We start from the raw sequence: 16,980 nt of genomic DNA on the forward strand, positions 1-16,980 counted from the left end.
CCATGACGTGGCTGTTTCTGCGCCGCTTGCTGCAACTGCGCCCTGTGGTGTTGGGCATTACAGTCACCGGCCACCGCTACTGCCGCAGCTACGTCAGAGACCACTACTTCGGCTTCTTTCGGGAAAGTGGTGTCTATCACCGGACCGTAGCGACGACCAATGCTCAGCTGGGACGTACAGCACTGGAGGTGTCTGCTCTCTCAGCCCTTGGCGACGACCATTTAGTCGGTGCTGTGCTGTCCTGTGCCTCTTCAGCAGGAGGATGGCGCGCGCATGCCTTGGAAAGGGAGTGCTGCCGTAGAGTAGGTCACCTCGCACCTGAACTTGCGATTCGTGTTATGGATGCCTGGGCAACTGGTTCACCTCATTGCGGAGGCACCTATGTGCGGCAGCTGTTGCGCACTGTTGACTTAAGGCAGCTGCCACGGCCACATCTGGTTCATTTGCTTTACCTTTTGGCTCTCAAGAAATGCAGTGTTCCACCTGACTTTGCGAGTGCTGTTGAACATCGGCTGCCAGAGTTCAAGCTGGAAGGAGATTTCAGAGAATTGGCTGTGCTGTGTAGTAGTCTGTTCAAGTTAAAGATCAGGGTCTCCAGTGATGCCTTTCTCCATGTCGTGTCTCAGCATACAGCCAGTGCATTGGCATTGTGCAAGGACAGATTTGACATTCTAGCCACGCTGAAATTCTTGCGACTTTGTGAGCATTACAGTGCCGACGTTCTCAAGAACCTGGCAAGTTACGTCGCTGATTACAGCCGTGAACTAGTGGTCACGGAATGTGCTCACATGTTGGCTGCCTTCTCCAGCGTTGCTGCGTATGACAGAGGCACGTTTGACCGTCTCGAGGACAGTGTGGTTTCCTTACTTCGCGTACGTTCATCAACCAAGCGCGACTCGTCTAAGCTGCACCCTTCCTTGCGTCCAAGAGTGAAAGATGTGGCCAAGGTGCTGTGGGCATTTGCGGCTGTAAACCATCGCGCCAAGAGCGAGAGTTTGCAAACGGCAGTCCAGTTTCTCGAGCAGAACCTTACGTTGAACAGAGATCTCTACCACGTGCTTGACGCCCTGCAATCGCTCATTTGTCTCGACTGCTATCCGTGGGGCCTCATTGACAGAGCGACTTCGCCCAGCGCAGAGCGTGCGGTCTCTCTCGATGGCAAGAAGAAAACAACTCTGCGGCTGGCATTCGTCGCAGCATCCGCACAGTTGATGAGGGGCGCTCCACTAACTGCGATGCTGCCCAGTAGCAGAGAGCAACCCCCGAGGCGTGATAGCTTTGGAGACCTAGTGGCCTTGTTTGGAGAACATCGGCTGCGCACCAGCTGCCTCTTGCCACACATCCGCATTGCCGGCGTGGCTTTTGCCGTGTGTCCACAGTCACTGCATGTCAGCCCCGTGCTGGACGTGGCAGACGTGAAGCGACAGACGACGCCTGCCAGCAACCACGAGCCTCGCATAGTCAGCGTAGAGCTACTGGACGACAGTGTGTTGGTGCGAAACAGTGGGGAGCGCCTTCGCGGTATCATGGCAGCCAAAGTGCGCCAGCTTCGTGCGTTGGGTGTGTTTGTGATTGGCGTGTCGCCAGAGGAGATCATGCGTCTGGCTGCACTCCCAGACAGGCGGCAGTGGTGGGATGCCTTTGTGCGTGCGTGTGCTCTAGATGAACCTCCCCCTGCAGGCTTTAAAACCATGCTAGTGAGTGAACCTGCTTGACGGCATCATTGGTGTCTAGCAGTCTTACAAATAATCATCCACCTCAAGTCAAGACTAGATGACAGCTCTGCATAGACTCAACTACAGTCGAACCTTGTTGTAACGAGCACGGATACAACAAATTGTTGGGCGTACTGGGATAAATATAAATTTTGATTGACCACGCTTTTCTTTAATGAGTGTTGTACTGCTTCTTATGAAAGCAAGATCCGAGACAACCATTAGGCGGAGGAACATTAACAAATACAGGAGCGTGTCTGAGGGACTGCATTTTAACACAAACGTCTGTCCTTTGTTGCACACCTCTTGTGGAGGCTACCTGTTTCATGCCGTTGAAACACCAGCACTTTTTTTTTCTTATCAAGGTTCACAAAATTGGTGCACATCTCCAAAGAATGAAATAAAAGTTGTACCAGTGCCTTCAGACGTTTACTGATGTACAACGTCCTTCACGCCACAATACAGAGAATTCTGGACAGAGCACCATGGGAAAAGGAAATGCAATAACACACTGCATCATAATTGCAGGAGATGCCACTTAAAGAGTCGGTTTGCCAAGAGGCTTCAGTTAATGAGACAGTCTCCCAAGCCGGAGCAACAGTCATGGCTAGTTTTTGGCAAACTACTGCTCTTCAGTAAAAACTGCACAGTAGCAATCAAAAGTGAAATAATTGCATGACTAACCATCAATACCAGCAATAAAGGTTTTGCAATTCCACTCAGTCCACACAATGTCGAAATAGCTACAGTAGAAGAAGTTCCATAGCAATTGCAAAAACACGACCCTTGTTACGAAAAAAAAGAACTTTTACATTAAAAACTTCACCGGCAATCAAAAACTAGGTCGCTTAACACAGCATTTCGCACATGGTCCAGCAATATCACCTCACTAAATCATTGCATATTCCAAATTTGGTCAGAAACGCCATCGGAAGACAAAAAATTTGCTAGTCACACAGGTTACCCACGCACAGCTGCAGCACAAAACAGAGCTCTTGGCAGCCTGCACAGTTTGTAGACCACAGCGTACTGTCACCATGCAACAGCTCAAGTGGCGCCATCTGCCATGAGCACTATGAAGTTGCAGAGGAACCTCGGGATGCTGTTACATGTAATGGGATCACTCCTGCACAATCCTAAATTGTTACAACAATCGTACCCCAAGGAACGATTGAACCCCCAACTGCGCAGTCTAGTCTAGTTTACTTGTGGCACTTCGCCAAAGCTTTTCACGCTTTTCTATTGGTGCCACCCCATATAATCACAGTGCCTTGGTCCTTAGTCTGTTGGCAAGGTGTATTTCGACGGTTTGAACTCCAGAAAACGTAAGTGAGCAGACCCTTTGTCCATTGAAAAATACAGGTCCTTTTCCCAGTCTGATAAGGAAAGGATTCCTTCCTTATTCCATCACATAGCCAACAAGTTCAAAAGAACAATGAATGCCGCCTGTAAACATGCTACCGCACTTCACATCTGCAATTATAATTCATGATTTGTATTACTTTAGTGTGCGATGCAAAATAAGCAACTAATCTCATTTTTAAGGGCAGGCTTTAGAAGCCACAAGAGTTGCACTCTGCCCTGCTGTTACAAATGAAAGGCTGTAAACACCATCTTCGAGTCAATGACAGCCCAAACTTATCAAGATATATTCTACAAGTGTAGCTAATGAGAAGCCTCACCTAATGATCAAATTCTCCGAGAGCTCGGATCATTTACGATCCATTTTGCAGAGACCTCTTGCAGAAGTGGTCTGCAAAATGTCTTGCAGGGTTGGTCTGTGAGACGTCTCGTAGACAAAAACCACACACTAGCCACACTTGCTCTGTTTTGTCAATTAAGTGGCGTATGCCTTCTGAATTTTGATGGCTGTCAAATTTCCTCTCGGCGGGAAAACTGAAAAATGTGCACTGGATTAAGCAATTTTACGCTTGTTTTTCTATATTTTCATGCAAAAAACTTCCCACACAAGTTTTACCCCCGCTGGTCACAAATGCACGCCTATCTTCAGCTTCCTCGACATAAAAATGAGCCATGCTATCAAAGGTGATGAAAATCCATGCTTCTACACTGGCCTCGCTAACGGCGAGTGCACTGCATCTAATTATCAATGCGCGATTGGTAGATAGTGCCTCACACAAAAAGACTTGGGAACAAAATGTCTTGCACACTCTACCCACTTCTAGTTGCACCTTGACGTAGCAAACACATTGTTCACCTGTTCACAGGACAATTGCACAAACACGTCACGGGGGCAACGCACAAATGCACAGCAGGCAGCAACCTTTCGCAAAGCCACCCTTATCCGATGCCGTGCCTCGCCGAATCTGCGTCCCTTTCATTTCACAGGTGTCGGGGGAGGGGGGGGGGGTTGGGAAGTCCACGCGTCCTCGAGCCAGCATCCACCACAATCACTTTTTGCAACCAGTGGCAGACAACGAGACTATGTTCTTCATACCGATGCCACGGAGCTTGTCTGCTAGCGTTTTCGGCGCCACTTGGCGCACCCTTTCCCATACCAGCCGACGAGCCTCGGTTGTTTCTTGGGGTTTTCGACCTCTTCCTCCTCTTCCTCCTCCTCCCTCTCTTGCACCGTGTCTTCTTCTCTTTCCTGCTCGACAATCCCCTGCTTGTCGTCCTCCTCCTCATCACCGTCCTCGTCTTCCTTTTTGATTGTCATAGCGTAACAGTGGTCCTGATGTGGGGGCTCCTCAACCACCACCAGGGGCAACCTGGTGAATGTCCGCAGCTCCTTGGGCCGCACAGGCGTGTGCAGCTTCCACAGTGGGTCGTTGTGCCTGCACAGAAGCGTTGCGTAAATACAATCAAACCTCGTTACAACGAGCGGGTAGTCTAACCAGTTTGATACACAAGGCATTTCATCACACCGAAGCTTGCCTTACACAGTTGCATCCAATGCAAAGGTAGCTTTGTTATATCCGACATTCGTTATAAGAATATACTATGTGTTGGTCACTGGTGTCCGTCAGACATATCTTGGAGCTACTTTGTTATATACGATAATTCGGTACATCCATGTTTATTATACACTTGAACCTCGATATAACAAACACGGATGTAGCGAAGTATCGGATATGACAAAGTAAACAAAAACACCTTACTGCTATTCCAGTGTAACAAATATGTTTATAACGATTATCAGATGTAACAAAGTTATTTTTGTGTCAGGTGCAACTGTTGTATTTAGGGTCGACTAACGAATTTGAACTAACTTTCATAATGCATTCATTATATGCTGTTTCATCATAGGACGGCACACTTCATACATATTCGCTCCACCCTCGATTCACAGGCCTGAGACAGAGCTTTAGCGAGTGTCAAAGAGCACAAGGAGACACAAGTATGGGAACGCAAGTGTGTGCCTGCACTCAAGCAAGCTTGAGTGTGTGCGAGTACAAAGAGCAGAGAGTGCCAGTTGACATAATTATGAAAGAGTCAGTGACGGTGACTTTGAGAAGACATCGGTGTGAAATTTTGTCACTGTTGGCGAGTGTAGGTGAATGCATGTATTTACGTATGTGAGTGGGTGCCGGAAAGTGAGTGTGAGTAGGCGCGACTGAATGCCAAAAAGTATGGGTGAGTACTTATCTTGCAACAATATTGGTAAGTGAGTACAAGGGAGTGCCCACTTATTCTGCCAACCTACGGGAACTATAAAGCAAGGAAGGAATCCATTTATTGAGAAAAATACAACACATAGTAAGTAGTACTTTTTGTTGGGTGTGCCTTGGCACAGTTTTTCACGGTGGCTAAGAATGGCATTCCCGATGCACGAGATTGTGCAGACTTGCTCCAGCCAACTTTGCGTAATGTTGGCAGAGTACCAGTACACTGCATCCACTACAGAAGGTGCGTCCTTAAATGTTGGGCTATGCGCCAAGCGGAAGCTTCAAGAGTTCTTTATCTTTCCGATTCATTATGAGGGACTTGCTTTACATTAGTATCAGTCAATAAGTTTTATGTTCAATATAGAAGATAATTCACTTCTTCCAGGTTTGTTAGAATCGGGTTCGACTGTGGTCACTGCCGATTCTTTCTGTAAAGGGGGCTAAAAAACCTGAGCGTGAAAATTTGAGAAAAATTTTACAGCAAACAGCTGCCGACACTTAAACACAGCTCGCTGAGCTCAGCACAAATGACTAGAGTGTGGAGCCATACTCGAACCGGAATTCTAGCCGAAACGGAACCCGAACCAATGTTCTTGGAACATACCTGAACCGGAACCAAGCCCGAGGAAAAAAAGAAAGAAATAATGGTTACCAGTTCGGCACGAAATGGTTCAAGCATACAGGGTACAAACGAGTACTCAATAGATAAATAGATTCTTCAGTATACTTAATTCTTCAGTCAGTGCACCCCACGAGCAGATTGTTGCGACTCGCGAGTTGCATTATGTGCAAGAATGGGAATAAACGATTGGTGTGTGTTGGTAAATATATGGCCACATAGGATGAGATGCTGGCACTTCTGAACTCGGCCAAGCCAGATGTGTTCCGCAGCCCGAAGGTTGTTTCAGCGGCCCTGCAGCATCACTATTTCTGCTGAAGCGCCCATTTCTGTCGTTAGGCCAGCTCGCTGCTATCGCTAGATTAACCGTAAAATGCACACCCCAGGATACACGGATAGCAAAACAAAATGGTGTCCTTGAGAACAGAAAGTAGGAAAACCAGCTAGTTCAACAGCACGGCTTCTTGTAACCGTAACACTGGTCGCCAATGAATGCCGTCGCCTTCTCGGTGTGCGGTAACAATGGCTGTAAACGGCACAGGAAATGTGCTTTTATTGCATGCCATGGTTCAACGCACATTTGGCACCTTCAAGCAGAGTAAAATGTTATTCGGTTTCTGCAAATCTTTCCAGGACACAATATACGAGATTTCTATATTTTTTGTCCACACCTAGTCTGTGCAAGACTCGGTGCCGTCGTGAAAAATAGGTTGCTGCAGTGTTTACCAAGAACTGTCCTTGTTCATGGGTCACAAACAAACGTCCTTACCTGCCTTTATTTTAAAAAGATGGAAAAGTGAGCAGAATCTCACTTGCTCTTTTTTCTTTGCTACAGAGTAGTAGTTGTAATTTATGTAATACAATATGAATCCTGGCTGTGTCGTATGCCAGTTTGCTCACCACCAGATGGTAGTTAGCTAAAACGAAAAAAATTAACTATGCTGCTGTCAAAGGCATGGAAGTTAAGCCCACTCCACAGAGACACAGGCATTCACACTAATCAACCCCGCCTTTGTTATGTAAAAGGAAATTCATATCTGTGCAATCCCTTCATACACTGCATGTTCTAGAGAACAACGTCATTACTTATTCTTATCAAGGTGCCTCGATAATGCAAAAAGCTTACCCAAGAGACGTGCATCGTGCTTCAAATGAGTGTACAAAAGAAAAAAATGACCCAGGACGGAATCGTGCGGCTGCTGTTCGCGTTATCGGCATCTCGACAGCCTGATCTACACAATGCATCTTCAAGACCAATACAACCCTCTGTTGTCGACTATTTGTTTCGTATGAAAGATATGAGGGACAACACCAGCTCTTGCAGTATACAGGGATGAACGATTGACACAAATGGAGGCTCGTCTGAATGATTGTGGTTTAGCAGGAACGCAGCTGTAGCACAGACCGAGTTGCTGAACAAACACGTGGAGGACGCCACTTATGCACAATAGCTACCAGTCTTTTCGTAGGCATGCCTCAACTTAGGCAGCCTATGAATTCGGTGCTTCGGTTTGGACAAATCAATTTATTATTTCACCAATCTTGCCATGTTCGGATTCTTACAGAACGATGCGTGGCACTGTAGCATTGCTCTTCCCTCGTTCAAATAGCACAATAAGCTCTAGTACATGCATTTGGGGCGTCCTGTTTGTTCTTGAAGACAAGGTCTTCTTAGCTGACTTCAGAGGGATTTGGCGTATCTGGGTATCTTGTATCCGCTTCTAGAAATAAACAGTGGCTTAAGTGACTTGTAGATGTCATATGAACATGACAATTGTGTTAAATGATATCTCATCATGCCAAGAAAACATAGCAATGGTCAGCAACTGGGGATATACAAAAAAATGAGTGTCGGTAGCCATAGATGGGGTGGTATGCAAGTTTCTCTGCTGCTGCTGCGGCCCTCTGCCATGTCATCGCCAAGTGCCATCTAGCTTAGTTGCCAAAGGCGCGAGGCGTGCATGATCGAGAACAGTAGCCTCCCACTGCAGCAACTTGCCCGCAATACTCGCCCGCCAGTCCCATGTGAAAACATCGGCGTGCACTAAGTTTCCCATTCTGGTACCAACAAATATCCTACCAAGTCCCGTCGTGGCAGGCCGCACTCACAGCTATCACTACCAGCCCTCTCGCGATAAGCATCTTCACCTATCTGTCTCACGGTGCGTGTTTCATGGTGCCGTTGGAAGCATACGGCACTTTTCATAGGAGATAACCTAAACGCGCTGCCGTTACCTGCTGCAGGCTGCATGAAGTTAGCATCATGTTTCACTCTGGTGGCATCATAGGCAACATATTCCATTGTCACATACCAGTTTGATGTAATTTTGGTTTCTCGTGGCTATGCAATAGAGAAATGACAAGGTGTGTCTTGTGCTGCAATGATTAGTGCAACGCTTTGACTTTGCCAGATCCTTTAGTGACTGTGGATTAAACATTTCCCTGTTTAGCATATTTTTTCTTTGCTCTTTCTCAAAACGTATAAACGATGTTCTACTGTATATGTGCTTCACTGTCTCGGGTACATAGAACATGCACCACAGTCCGACAAGTTCATGTGTCAGATGTTATTCAAGTATTGTTGCATTAACAAAACGCCTAGTCGGCCCTCCGACACAATACGCTGAAAACTGTACCAAGTGTGCTGCTACATTTAAAATCACCAGAAGATGATGTGTTTGTAAATGAGTTAGCACAACTAGGCCACAAATACAGGCAATGCATGGCTGAAAAACTCCAGAAAAGGTGGCCAACCTGAACTGAAAACTTATTGTTTCCCTTTGGTTTCACTGCAGAGCGGAAAAAATCGTAATGTTATGGTTCAGTCACAGTTCGAGCAAACGTAACAATTTTTTTACTGTTTTCGGTTCAGTTTCGGTTCAAAACAAGAAAGGCAGTTAGGTCGGCAACAGAAAATTGAATAACTCAGCTACAAAGTAAAGAAGTCAGCATCAAAAGTAGCCAAGTGTGGAGAAAGAGGTGAAGTGAACAAAATGCCTATTTGCCAACTGTCCCGAGTTGTCCGGGAATGTGCCGATTTTCAACCAATCCTTCCAACTGTACAGACAAGGCCATAATAAACCTTCATAAACACGGAGGCAAGTGGAGAGAGTGTCTATGTTGGCAGAGACGCTTGCGTCCTGAAATCAAGGGTTTGTGGTGCTGAAATATCTCTATCTTGGCTATTAATGAACCCATTTGCAAAAATTATTACGATAGAGCACGCCCTAGAAGGCACGTAACAATTTCCAGTGTATAATGAAAATCTGCTATGTGGCCTGCTGTGCTATGTGACCTGCTGAGGGGCCCATTAAGTCAGCTTCATTCCAATGCATTGTTGTTATGAATGTGTCATGCGGTGAAGCATATTAAAGGAGGAAAGGGGGCAGCCACTCTCGCTGAAATTCTGCTGGAATTTTTCAATCTACAAGATTCCTTCACAGGTACACCATACAGGTATTTACACCATTACGGTGCAGTCATGCTGATGACATGTGCTTTCACGAATGTAGCACTGCTTGGCAGATTTTTTTGCGGTAATCGCATACCTAATTACTCACGCTGATCAACAAGTTGCCACGCAATCGATGGCCAGCGTTAAGACAACAGCACTTGTCTTTGTCATGAAGACAAGCTCCTTTGTCAAAACACTGGCCTCAGCCCGAGTTCAAAGTCTGCATCAACCTCTGCGCAGTTCTAATTGCTTGCACCCCATATCTGTATGCTCGAGATGGCCTGCACCTTCGCTGCGAGGAATCTGCAGCTGAACGTGGCACGCAAGCCTCACCGCTCATATTCGGGTACGCAGATCTTCAGGTGCTCCATGACGGCTCGCATGACATCGTCGCAGCGACCATTGATCTTGAGTGCCGCCGAGTCGTCCTTAGGTGTCCACTGCAGGTTCACAATGTACAGCTTTGGCCTTTCACGCACGGGCCGGTCGAGCCCCCATAAGCAGCGGTATCTCCGAAGCACCTGCACATAATGGAGAGCAACGCATTTGTGCTTTCTATTCTTTATTGGTGAAACCAATATAGGCGACATTCATGCAACAAGTATTTAGGAGGACGGAGCACGGGAAGTCCAGGTGCTACAGTTATCACCTTTGCAGAGAAAAGAAGTTAACAGCACTAGGAAAGGGGTGGGGGAATTATGACGAGGACGCACTAAATTGCACAGAGAAAGGCAAAGAAAGCTTCGCTTTAAATAAAAAAACAAATGGAATGGTTCAGTCCAGAAACTTCTGATAACAAAAGATGTAAGTTTAAGGACCTAGGAAGGAGTTCACTTGTGCACTAACACTGAAAGCAATGCTGCTTACAATGCGCCAATTTAGGGAGAACTAGAAAACTAGCAAATGGCAGGCCATTGTGTGGTCAAGCCGGCAGGCAGCATGCGAGATCAAAAATGGCTGCACCAGCGGTCATCCAGCCAGGTGGTGACCCTACCAATTTTTTTTGTTCACATACCCTAAGGGCCCTTTACGGGCATTACATAGGGGGTTAAAAAATAACCAATAAAGTGATCATATTGCATACCACAGTGAAAAATCAGAAAAGCATAAACAAACATGCGCTCAGGAAAACAGGGAACATATCTGGATAAAACAAGTGTTTGAGAACACGCACACACGTGGACCACAATGCTCAAGACAATGTAAAAAAAGAATACACTTCTGATAATAATCTATTAAGGACCAGCACAGAGTAAACACTTCAGTTTGCTCACAAATGTGTCGTAATTATCTTCAGAAACGATTCCTGCAGGTAGTTTATTCCAATGATAAATGGCAAGGAACAATGGCAAATGATGCATAAGTTTGATGCGAGTTATCTTGGGTTGCACTTTGAGGCAGTGGTCTAATCGGGGGAAAATACGATGTGCTGGTTTGATATGAGATTCTGTGAATGGTGAAGGATTGTGATGGTGAAGGAAAGTGACACAGCAGGGTGACAAGCCTTCGCTTTTCAAGTGAGCTTAAATTTAGAGATGATTTAATATCTGTGATGCTGGAGTAGCGAGCATATTTCCTCGTGATAAACCTAGAACCCTTATTTTGAAGTGATTCCAGTTTATCGGCAAGACAAGCTTGATGCGGGTTCCAGATGAAACCGGCATATTCTAGTTGTGATCCGACTAAAGTTGGGTAAGCTAAGAGTTTGGTCGCAGAACAAGTCTTCATTTTTTGCTGGTAACTTCAGACCTATTTGCTCTTGCTGCAACCGTTGAGACAGGGATTCCACTGGAAGTTTGACAAAGCATCTAGCATCCCTGACATCTGGTGGCCACATGCAACAATTTCCGCTGCGATCCAGCAAGGAGCATCACCTTTAACTCCGAGAGGATTGGATCTGTGAAATATGAGTGCATTCAGATGCCTCACTCGAGCATTCATATAATTCCCAGGAAGCAATCTGGTAGAATCCCGTATAAAATAATTTTTGTCACATTTGCTACCCTTGGCTGTATCATCGACAGATCAGAAACTAAACAAATCACTGGGTCGTGCTTAACCTGCCTCTGGCTGATAAAATGTACACACGAAATGAATACACATAGTTTATGCACAGTCCGTAAAGTGCCGAGGAACACAAATACCTTGAGGCTGGTGCCTAGACAGAGGATGGCATCGCACCGGTCGGCCGCGCGTCCCGCACCCTGCCAGTTGAGCGGCCAGCGCAACCGACCCTTCTCGCCAAAGTGCACAATGGTGTCAACCAGGTCGGCAGAGCAGACATGGCACTGGCGGCCCGTGCGGTGCCGTCGCAGGGCCGTCCGCTCGGTGACGTCGAAGAGGCGGAAGTACTGCCGCAGCGGCTTGCAGCGCGGGCACACCTCAAGGAACATGTTGCCGTGCACCTCGGAGAGGCACTTCCGGGACAGGCCGCTGCGAACGTGGAGGCCGTCACAGTTCTGTGACACGACGTGCTTGACATGTCTCATGTGTTGCAGCTGCGCCAGTGCCATGTGAGTGAAGGTCGGGCAAGCTTGACTCAGGTCCTGGACCCTGCAATGGAAAATCAGTCTTTTGAGTGAAAGGAACACTGGCGCCATCTGTCCCAGAGGAGAGCAAATTGCATGTTGTAAAGGACACGTGGAGTCGTTGTACTTTTCAGTCAGCAGACAGTGCCGCTGTTCCCTGCACTGAGAAAATAAACACTTTTTACGGCACCACTGCAAACAACATGTAGGGTACTTCTGCTTTACCCTGTGTGAAACAGGCATGTAATGCATCCAAGCACGGTGCTGACCAAATGCACCACACAGGGTCATTTGCTTTCAGTAGTGAATTTCACACAGAGAAAGCCACTTGGTTTCTCCAAGTGTAATTCGGGCACAAAGAAACCACAAGTTGAGCATGAATGGCTGGTTATACTGGGCTGCCGTATCAATGCAACATGCTGTAGTTTCGAATATGGCAGCGCCATGCTGCGGTCATAATCCAGTGCAAGAGACAAGCGAGCGAGGTGGCACATACTCAGGAAGTCGCAGGCCCTTGTTCAGCAAAGTCCAGACGCCTGCTGGGCCCCTGTAGTCAGGGATGCGTGCTGCCGTGCTGATGCCGGCACCCGTGTACACCACAAGGTGGCGCGCCTCGGCGATAGCCGTCGCCAGTGCCTGGCACTTTTCAGCCAGCACTGCTGGTGGATCTTGCACCTGCGTAGTTCAAGGGATCACATTCATATACTGTTGCAACAAATGTTACATGTGTGTTGTTCATCACCAGAATCAACCAAATACATATGTACACAAGAATGGCCCATAAAAACAGTTTATAACACCTGGGCTCATATTACGTGACGATTCATTTCAGTTTCCATTACTTTTGGCCACTTGCTAGCATAACACCTTGCTTTCTCATCACTGGTATTGGCCACTTGCTTTGACAGGTGTTAAGAAAATAGAATGGGCCACTGCTGCTCACAGAATCCTCACAAAATGTCGCCCCAGATTCCGATAAATTTTTACAACAAATAATCCAACAGCAGAGGTGTTGGTCAGTGATCAACAGTTATAGCGAAAAAAAGAAAAAAGCTGTGTATCTTCCCCTTATGTTCAGAATAATGTGAATGCATCAACACATTCGATAAGATGACAAACTCAATATGTACCAGACATGTCATTTCACAGTCCATATACAATACATATAAGCTTGCAGAGAAGACTGCCTTGAAAACCCCGGCCACAAAACTGCTCATAACGCAGTGACCCCAATGTCAAGCAATGTTTTGACAAGCAATTTACTTGATATAACACCGAGCTAGATCATTGCAAATTCCTTCCTCAATTAGCAGCTATTTTGAACTGATACTACAAAGCTTGAGCCATCAATATGAACCTAAAGCACCAAAGGAGCTCGTGAGTACATATGCATGTACAAGCAATTTCTCTTGGCTTTGTGCGGCGTCACTAAAGCCCCTTCACTTTTTACATCACAGAGCCAGAACGCATGCTTTATGGACTTATACAACCTGGCACAGAAGGTAGGTGCTGTGGACTTCCTAGAGCTTTCAAAAGCACACACGTTTGCAACAGTAAAGTAACAACTAGTTGGTTCAGGAATGAATTTTTCAAATGGAACAGTAAAAACTTGCAGACAGGGACGGTCGTTGTGTCCCTTCTGATCCAGTCCGCACGTTCGCTCACAACAGTCTAACACAGATCATGGCAGCATCCAGACAGCTCCAGTACGAAATGTCCATACAAATATGATCATATTCCGTGGAGCTTTCTCACTAGCTCAATATATTTCCCCAATACATCATGACTGCATCAATATAACTGATCAAGGATGATGCAGGAACTTACAATAACATTTAAAAAAGGGGGGCGCGTTTCAGAGAGTCGGTATGTTCGGCGAATGAGCAATCACAAACATTCAATGGACACTTTGCAAAAAAGTGAGCGGCCCCTGCCGTAGGTCTGAGGAAGCATTCGGGGCGCTGGGTGTGAGAGTATTTGTGAGGAAAACATTCCCCGTTGTCGCTTTGTTGCTACCTGTGCCATCGAGTTTCATGGCGAGAAATTTAGCTTTCGTTGTTTGTTTAGCCTCCTTACGTCGTGTCAGAATGATGGAGGAAGACGGCATTCCGTTTTCTTTTTTGGACACGGGATGGACTTGCAACTTTTCACGATGCTCGATCGCCAGCGACCAGGTGTGGAGCTCCCTGCACTCAACAGCCGCGACCATGCATCAGGCCCTTCGTGGTTGGACATTTAAAGAAGGTTATGTGAAGAACGTTATGCTCAATCTGAGTGTCAGTGACCCACAAGTGCTTCTTGTTCAGGCATCTTGCACCTACCCCATTGGATTTGACATCTGTAGATTCACTCTTGGTTTTCTCTTCCTGCGGTGTTGTAGAAGCTAAACTATGTGCATTACAATGTACATTTAGTGCTGTGCAAGCTGGTACATGTATGCATTAAAACAAAGCTAAAATGAGGTCCAGGGATAACTGGATCGAGTAGCTTGGGTAGACACTAACGCATACAACCTGTCGCATCGTCAGCTGTCGAAGCTGGCTACATTCCGTCGGCTAGCCTTTGCTTTATATCACTCACTTACCTCGCACTTCGACTGGCAGCATAGAATGATCATGGACTTTGCGCCTTATTTTCCAACGGACTGCATTTATGTCATATAACTTGTTGCATCAACTAGCCAATCTATGTGCTATCGAATGTGTGGCGACATGCGAGATGGTATGACAATGATTTTCAAAATAATCGATAGCAAGTACGGCCCTTGATTTTCATTTCCTCTGGCAATAAAAATGTGTGCGTTAGCTGGCACATGCACGCACGGTTTAAGCCGGCAATACTCAGGTGGAGCGAGCCCGCGCGCTGAGAGCTATGAGCATACACCGAGCATGAAAGCGCTATCTGAAACCACTAGCCAATGCCGACACACATGCCACCCTGAAATCCTACTTCGCTGTCATTAACGCGCTCTTACATGCCTCTCTTTATGCAACGACCGTGCCACTGCACTGCAGCCTGACCGGAAGTTCGGGTTTATGTGAAAACAGTTGGCACGTAGTCAGCGTGGCTAGAAAAGTTCGAAGGCTGGCCTAAAATTTAAGAAGGGCAGATATTAATACAAAGGGCTCATTACAGACCAAAATTCGTGACGTATGACAGTTCTAAAGTGTTCGCTGTGAATCCAAATCCCTGAGTTACCAAAATAAGCCGTCCGCATTCAACCGCTTTATGGCGTTCACCCACAACGCTCTTTTTAGTGGGTACTGCTACTCGGACGGAAACAATAACAAAAATAATGGTATCATTGCCGCAATAATTCGCACATCCCTACACGATGCAGTGCGCTGGCATGGCATTCAGAAACGTGGACACGGAAGCTTGCCTAAGCCAACACCTCCTAGCCAGGCGGGGAGTCGTCTGCTAGCTTTGCAACCGCATAGGGGGCGCTCGCGAGCGGCGCGCTCGCGCATGCGCAGCAGCTTTTTTGCAAAGCGTCCATTGTGGTAGGGCCGACTCGGGCTGGCTAGCAGCAGCTGGCACTTCATCCACATCGACATAATCGCGCCGGCAAAACAGCTGTCCAGGGTGAACAACTGAGCGAAAGCTGCCATGTTCCTCCCAAACGCTGTAACGCGCTGCGGAAGGTTCTGCCTTGTCGCCAGAGAAACACAACACGCTGAAGTCCAACTAGTTTCGACGTCAAAGTTACAGCAGCAAGATCGAGTCATCAGTAAATACTGAGCTGGCTGCAAACATTTGCCACACGAATCACCACAAGTAGCAACGTGAACGCACAGCGTTGGTCAGCGACCATTGTACGGCATCCCTGCTAAACGCAGCTCGTAAGCGTTCACTGTAAGCTTGTTGTTGCACACGTACGGAAATACCGACAAGTGCAAGAGGCGTACCTGAACTGCTGGTACCAACTGGTTGTAGATGTTCGCTGCTAGCACTATTACGCTGCGTAAACCAATGCGAATACTGGTTGTTCAGTTCAACTTGACGCCCCAAACCAGCTCACGCGCCGCATACGCACCTCTTGAAGACGCTGCTCGTTACACTGGCGTTTCCGCGACCTCTCCTGCAGAATTTGGACCAGGTCACGCGATTTCTCCAGAATGCACTCTTCGTCGGCACTGCGCTCCCAGGCTGGCTTGTTCATCAGCTTCCGAATCTGCGAACGCAAAGCAATGCATATGCGTGGCCCTTCGCCTCCGAAGCTTCTCTCCACACATTAGCGCCAAAGCAATAAAGCAACCTACGTGTCTCGTTTTAGCCTGCTCCTCTTCTTTGAAAAGTATCCTTCTAAGGTCCGCCGACTTGCGCAGCTCGCGGCGAGAAGATTCCAGGTCCGCCATGCTGCTCCTCCGGCGAAAAAAACTCGGCCGGAGAATGTTTTCCAAAACCGATCCCCCCCTAAGACCGACAAGTCAACAACCAGATCTGCCTGGCAGACGCCATTGCCGGACGGGTTTTGTTTATATACATAAGGCGTCACACTAGCCGCTTGTATTGAAATGGCAGTCAGCGCCACGGCGGGCTCTTCACACCGCGCTTCACATTCGTGGAGACATGCTCGTAAAGTATGCTGGCTCTATGCATCAGCTGACAGCTGCGAAAATATTGCTCAGCTGTTCGAGATGATAAGAGCTCTCCTTCAAACGCGAGCCCGATGAAGCTATTCGTGTTGCATTTGCCTCTCATTTTAGCCTCAATTCGATGCTTTGGGCAACCTCCCCAACCCGGCGGTTCGTATCAAATGATAGTGATCTAAAGAAAGCAAAGACGAATCAAGTTCCCAATTATTCGGCCACGTTCTTTACCTTTCTCTCTGCAACTTATCATTATTGTTCTTCAAAGGGGCGCTAATTCTTCCTACACCGGCGTGCCTAATTTATACGTGTATCACACGGCGCAGTTTCAATCGCGATCGAATTTTTCAATTGCGATTGGCCTCTCTGCGCAAGCTGCGGGGATAAGGCTCGATCGCGATCGAAAGTGAACGCGTGTGAAACCGCAAAAACACGTGCTCGCG

General features: G+C 47.1%; 2 protein-coding genes across 2 annotated transcripts; one reads left to right on the forward strand and one right to left on the reverse strand.

Moving 5' to 3' along the window:
• Positions 1-2: 2 nt before the first annotated feature.
• LOC142590024 (uncharacterized) lies at positions 3-2,139 on the forward strand. The gene has a single exon (XM_075701848.1). It carries the CDS (start codon positions 3-5, stop codon positions 1,713-1,715), a length of 1,713 nt encoding a protein of 570 aa, XP_075557963.1. The 3' UTR covers positions 1,716-2,139.
• Sirt7 (sirtuin 7) lies at positions 2,117-16,433 on the reverse strand. Its single transcript, XM_075701849.1, has 6 exons — positions 16,208-16,433; positions 15,982-16,119; positions 12,442-12,620; positions 11,562-11,970; positions 9,751-9,938; positions 2,117-4,513 (listed from the first exon to the last, which is right to left on the reverse strand). The coding sequence occupies exons 1-6, from the start codon at positions 16,301-16,303 to the stop codon at positions 4,195-4,197; spliced, it is 1,329 nt and encodes a 442-aa protein (XP_075557964.1). The 5' UTR covers positions 16,304-16,433; the 3' UTR covers positions 2,117-4,194.
• Positions 16,434-16,980: the final 547 nt, after the last annotated feature.

Source organism: Dermacentor variabilis, chromosome 8 (genome assembly GCF_050947875.1).
Source record: "Dermacentor variabilis isolate Ectoservices chromosome 8, ASM5094787v1, whole genome shotgun sequence".
Classification (NCBI taxonomy): domain Eukaryota; kingdom Metazoa; phylum Arthropoda; class Arachnida; order Ixodida; family Ixodidae; genus Dermacentor; species Dermacentor variabilis.

Excerpts from the sequence above, each read along its gene's own strand:
- Sirt7 (XM_075701849.1), bottom strand. The coding sequence starts at position 16,303 with ATGGCGGACCTGGAATCTTCTCGCCGCGAGCTGCGCAAGTCGGCGGAC. Across the intron at positions 12,621-15,981 it reads ACGAGCAGCGTCTTCAAGAG|GTGCAAGATCCACCAGCAGT; the intron begins GTGCGTATGCGG and ends TGAACTACGCAG. Across the intron at positions 9,939-11,561 it reads GTCTAGGCACCAGCCTCAAG|GTGCTTCGGAGATACCGCTG; the intron begins GTATTTGTGTTC and ends CATTATGTGCAG.
- LOC142590024 (XM_075701848.1), top strand. The coding sequence starts at position 3 with ATGACGTGGCTGTTTCTGCGCCGCTTGCTGCAACTGCGCCCTGTGGTG.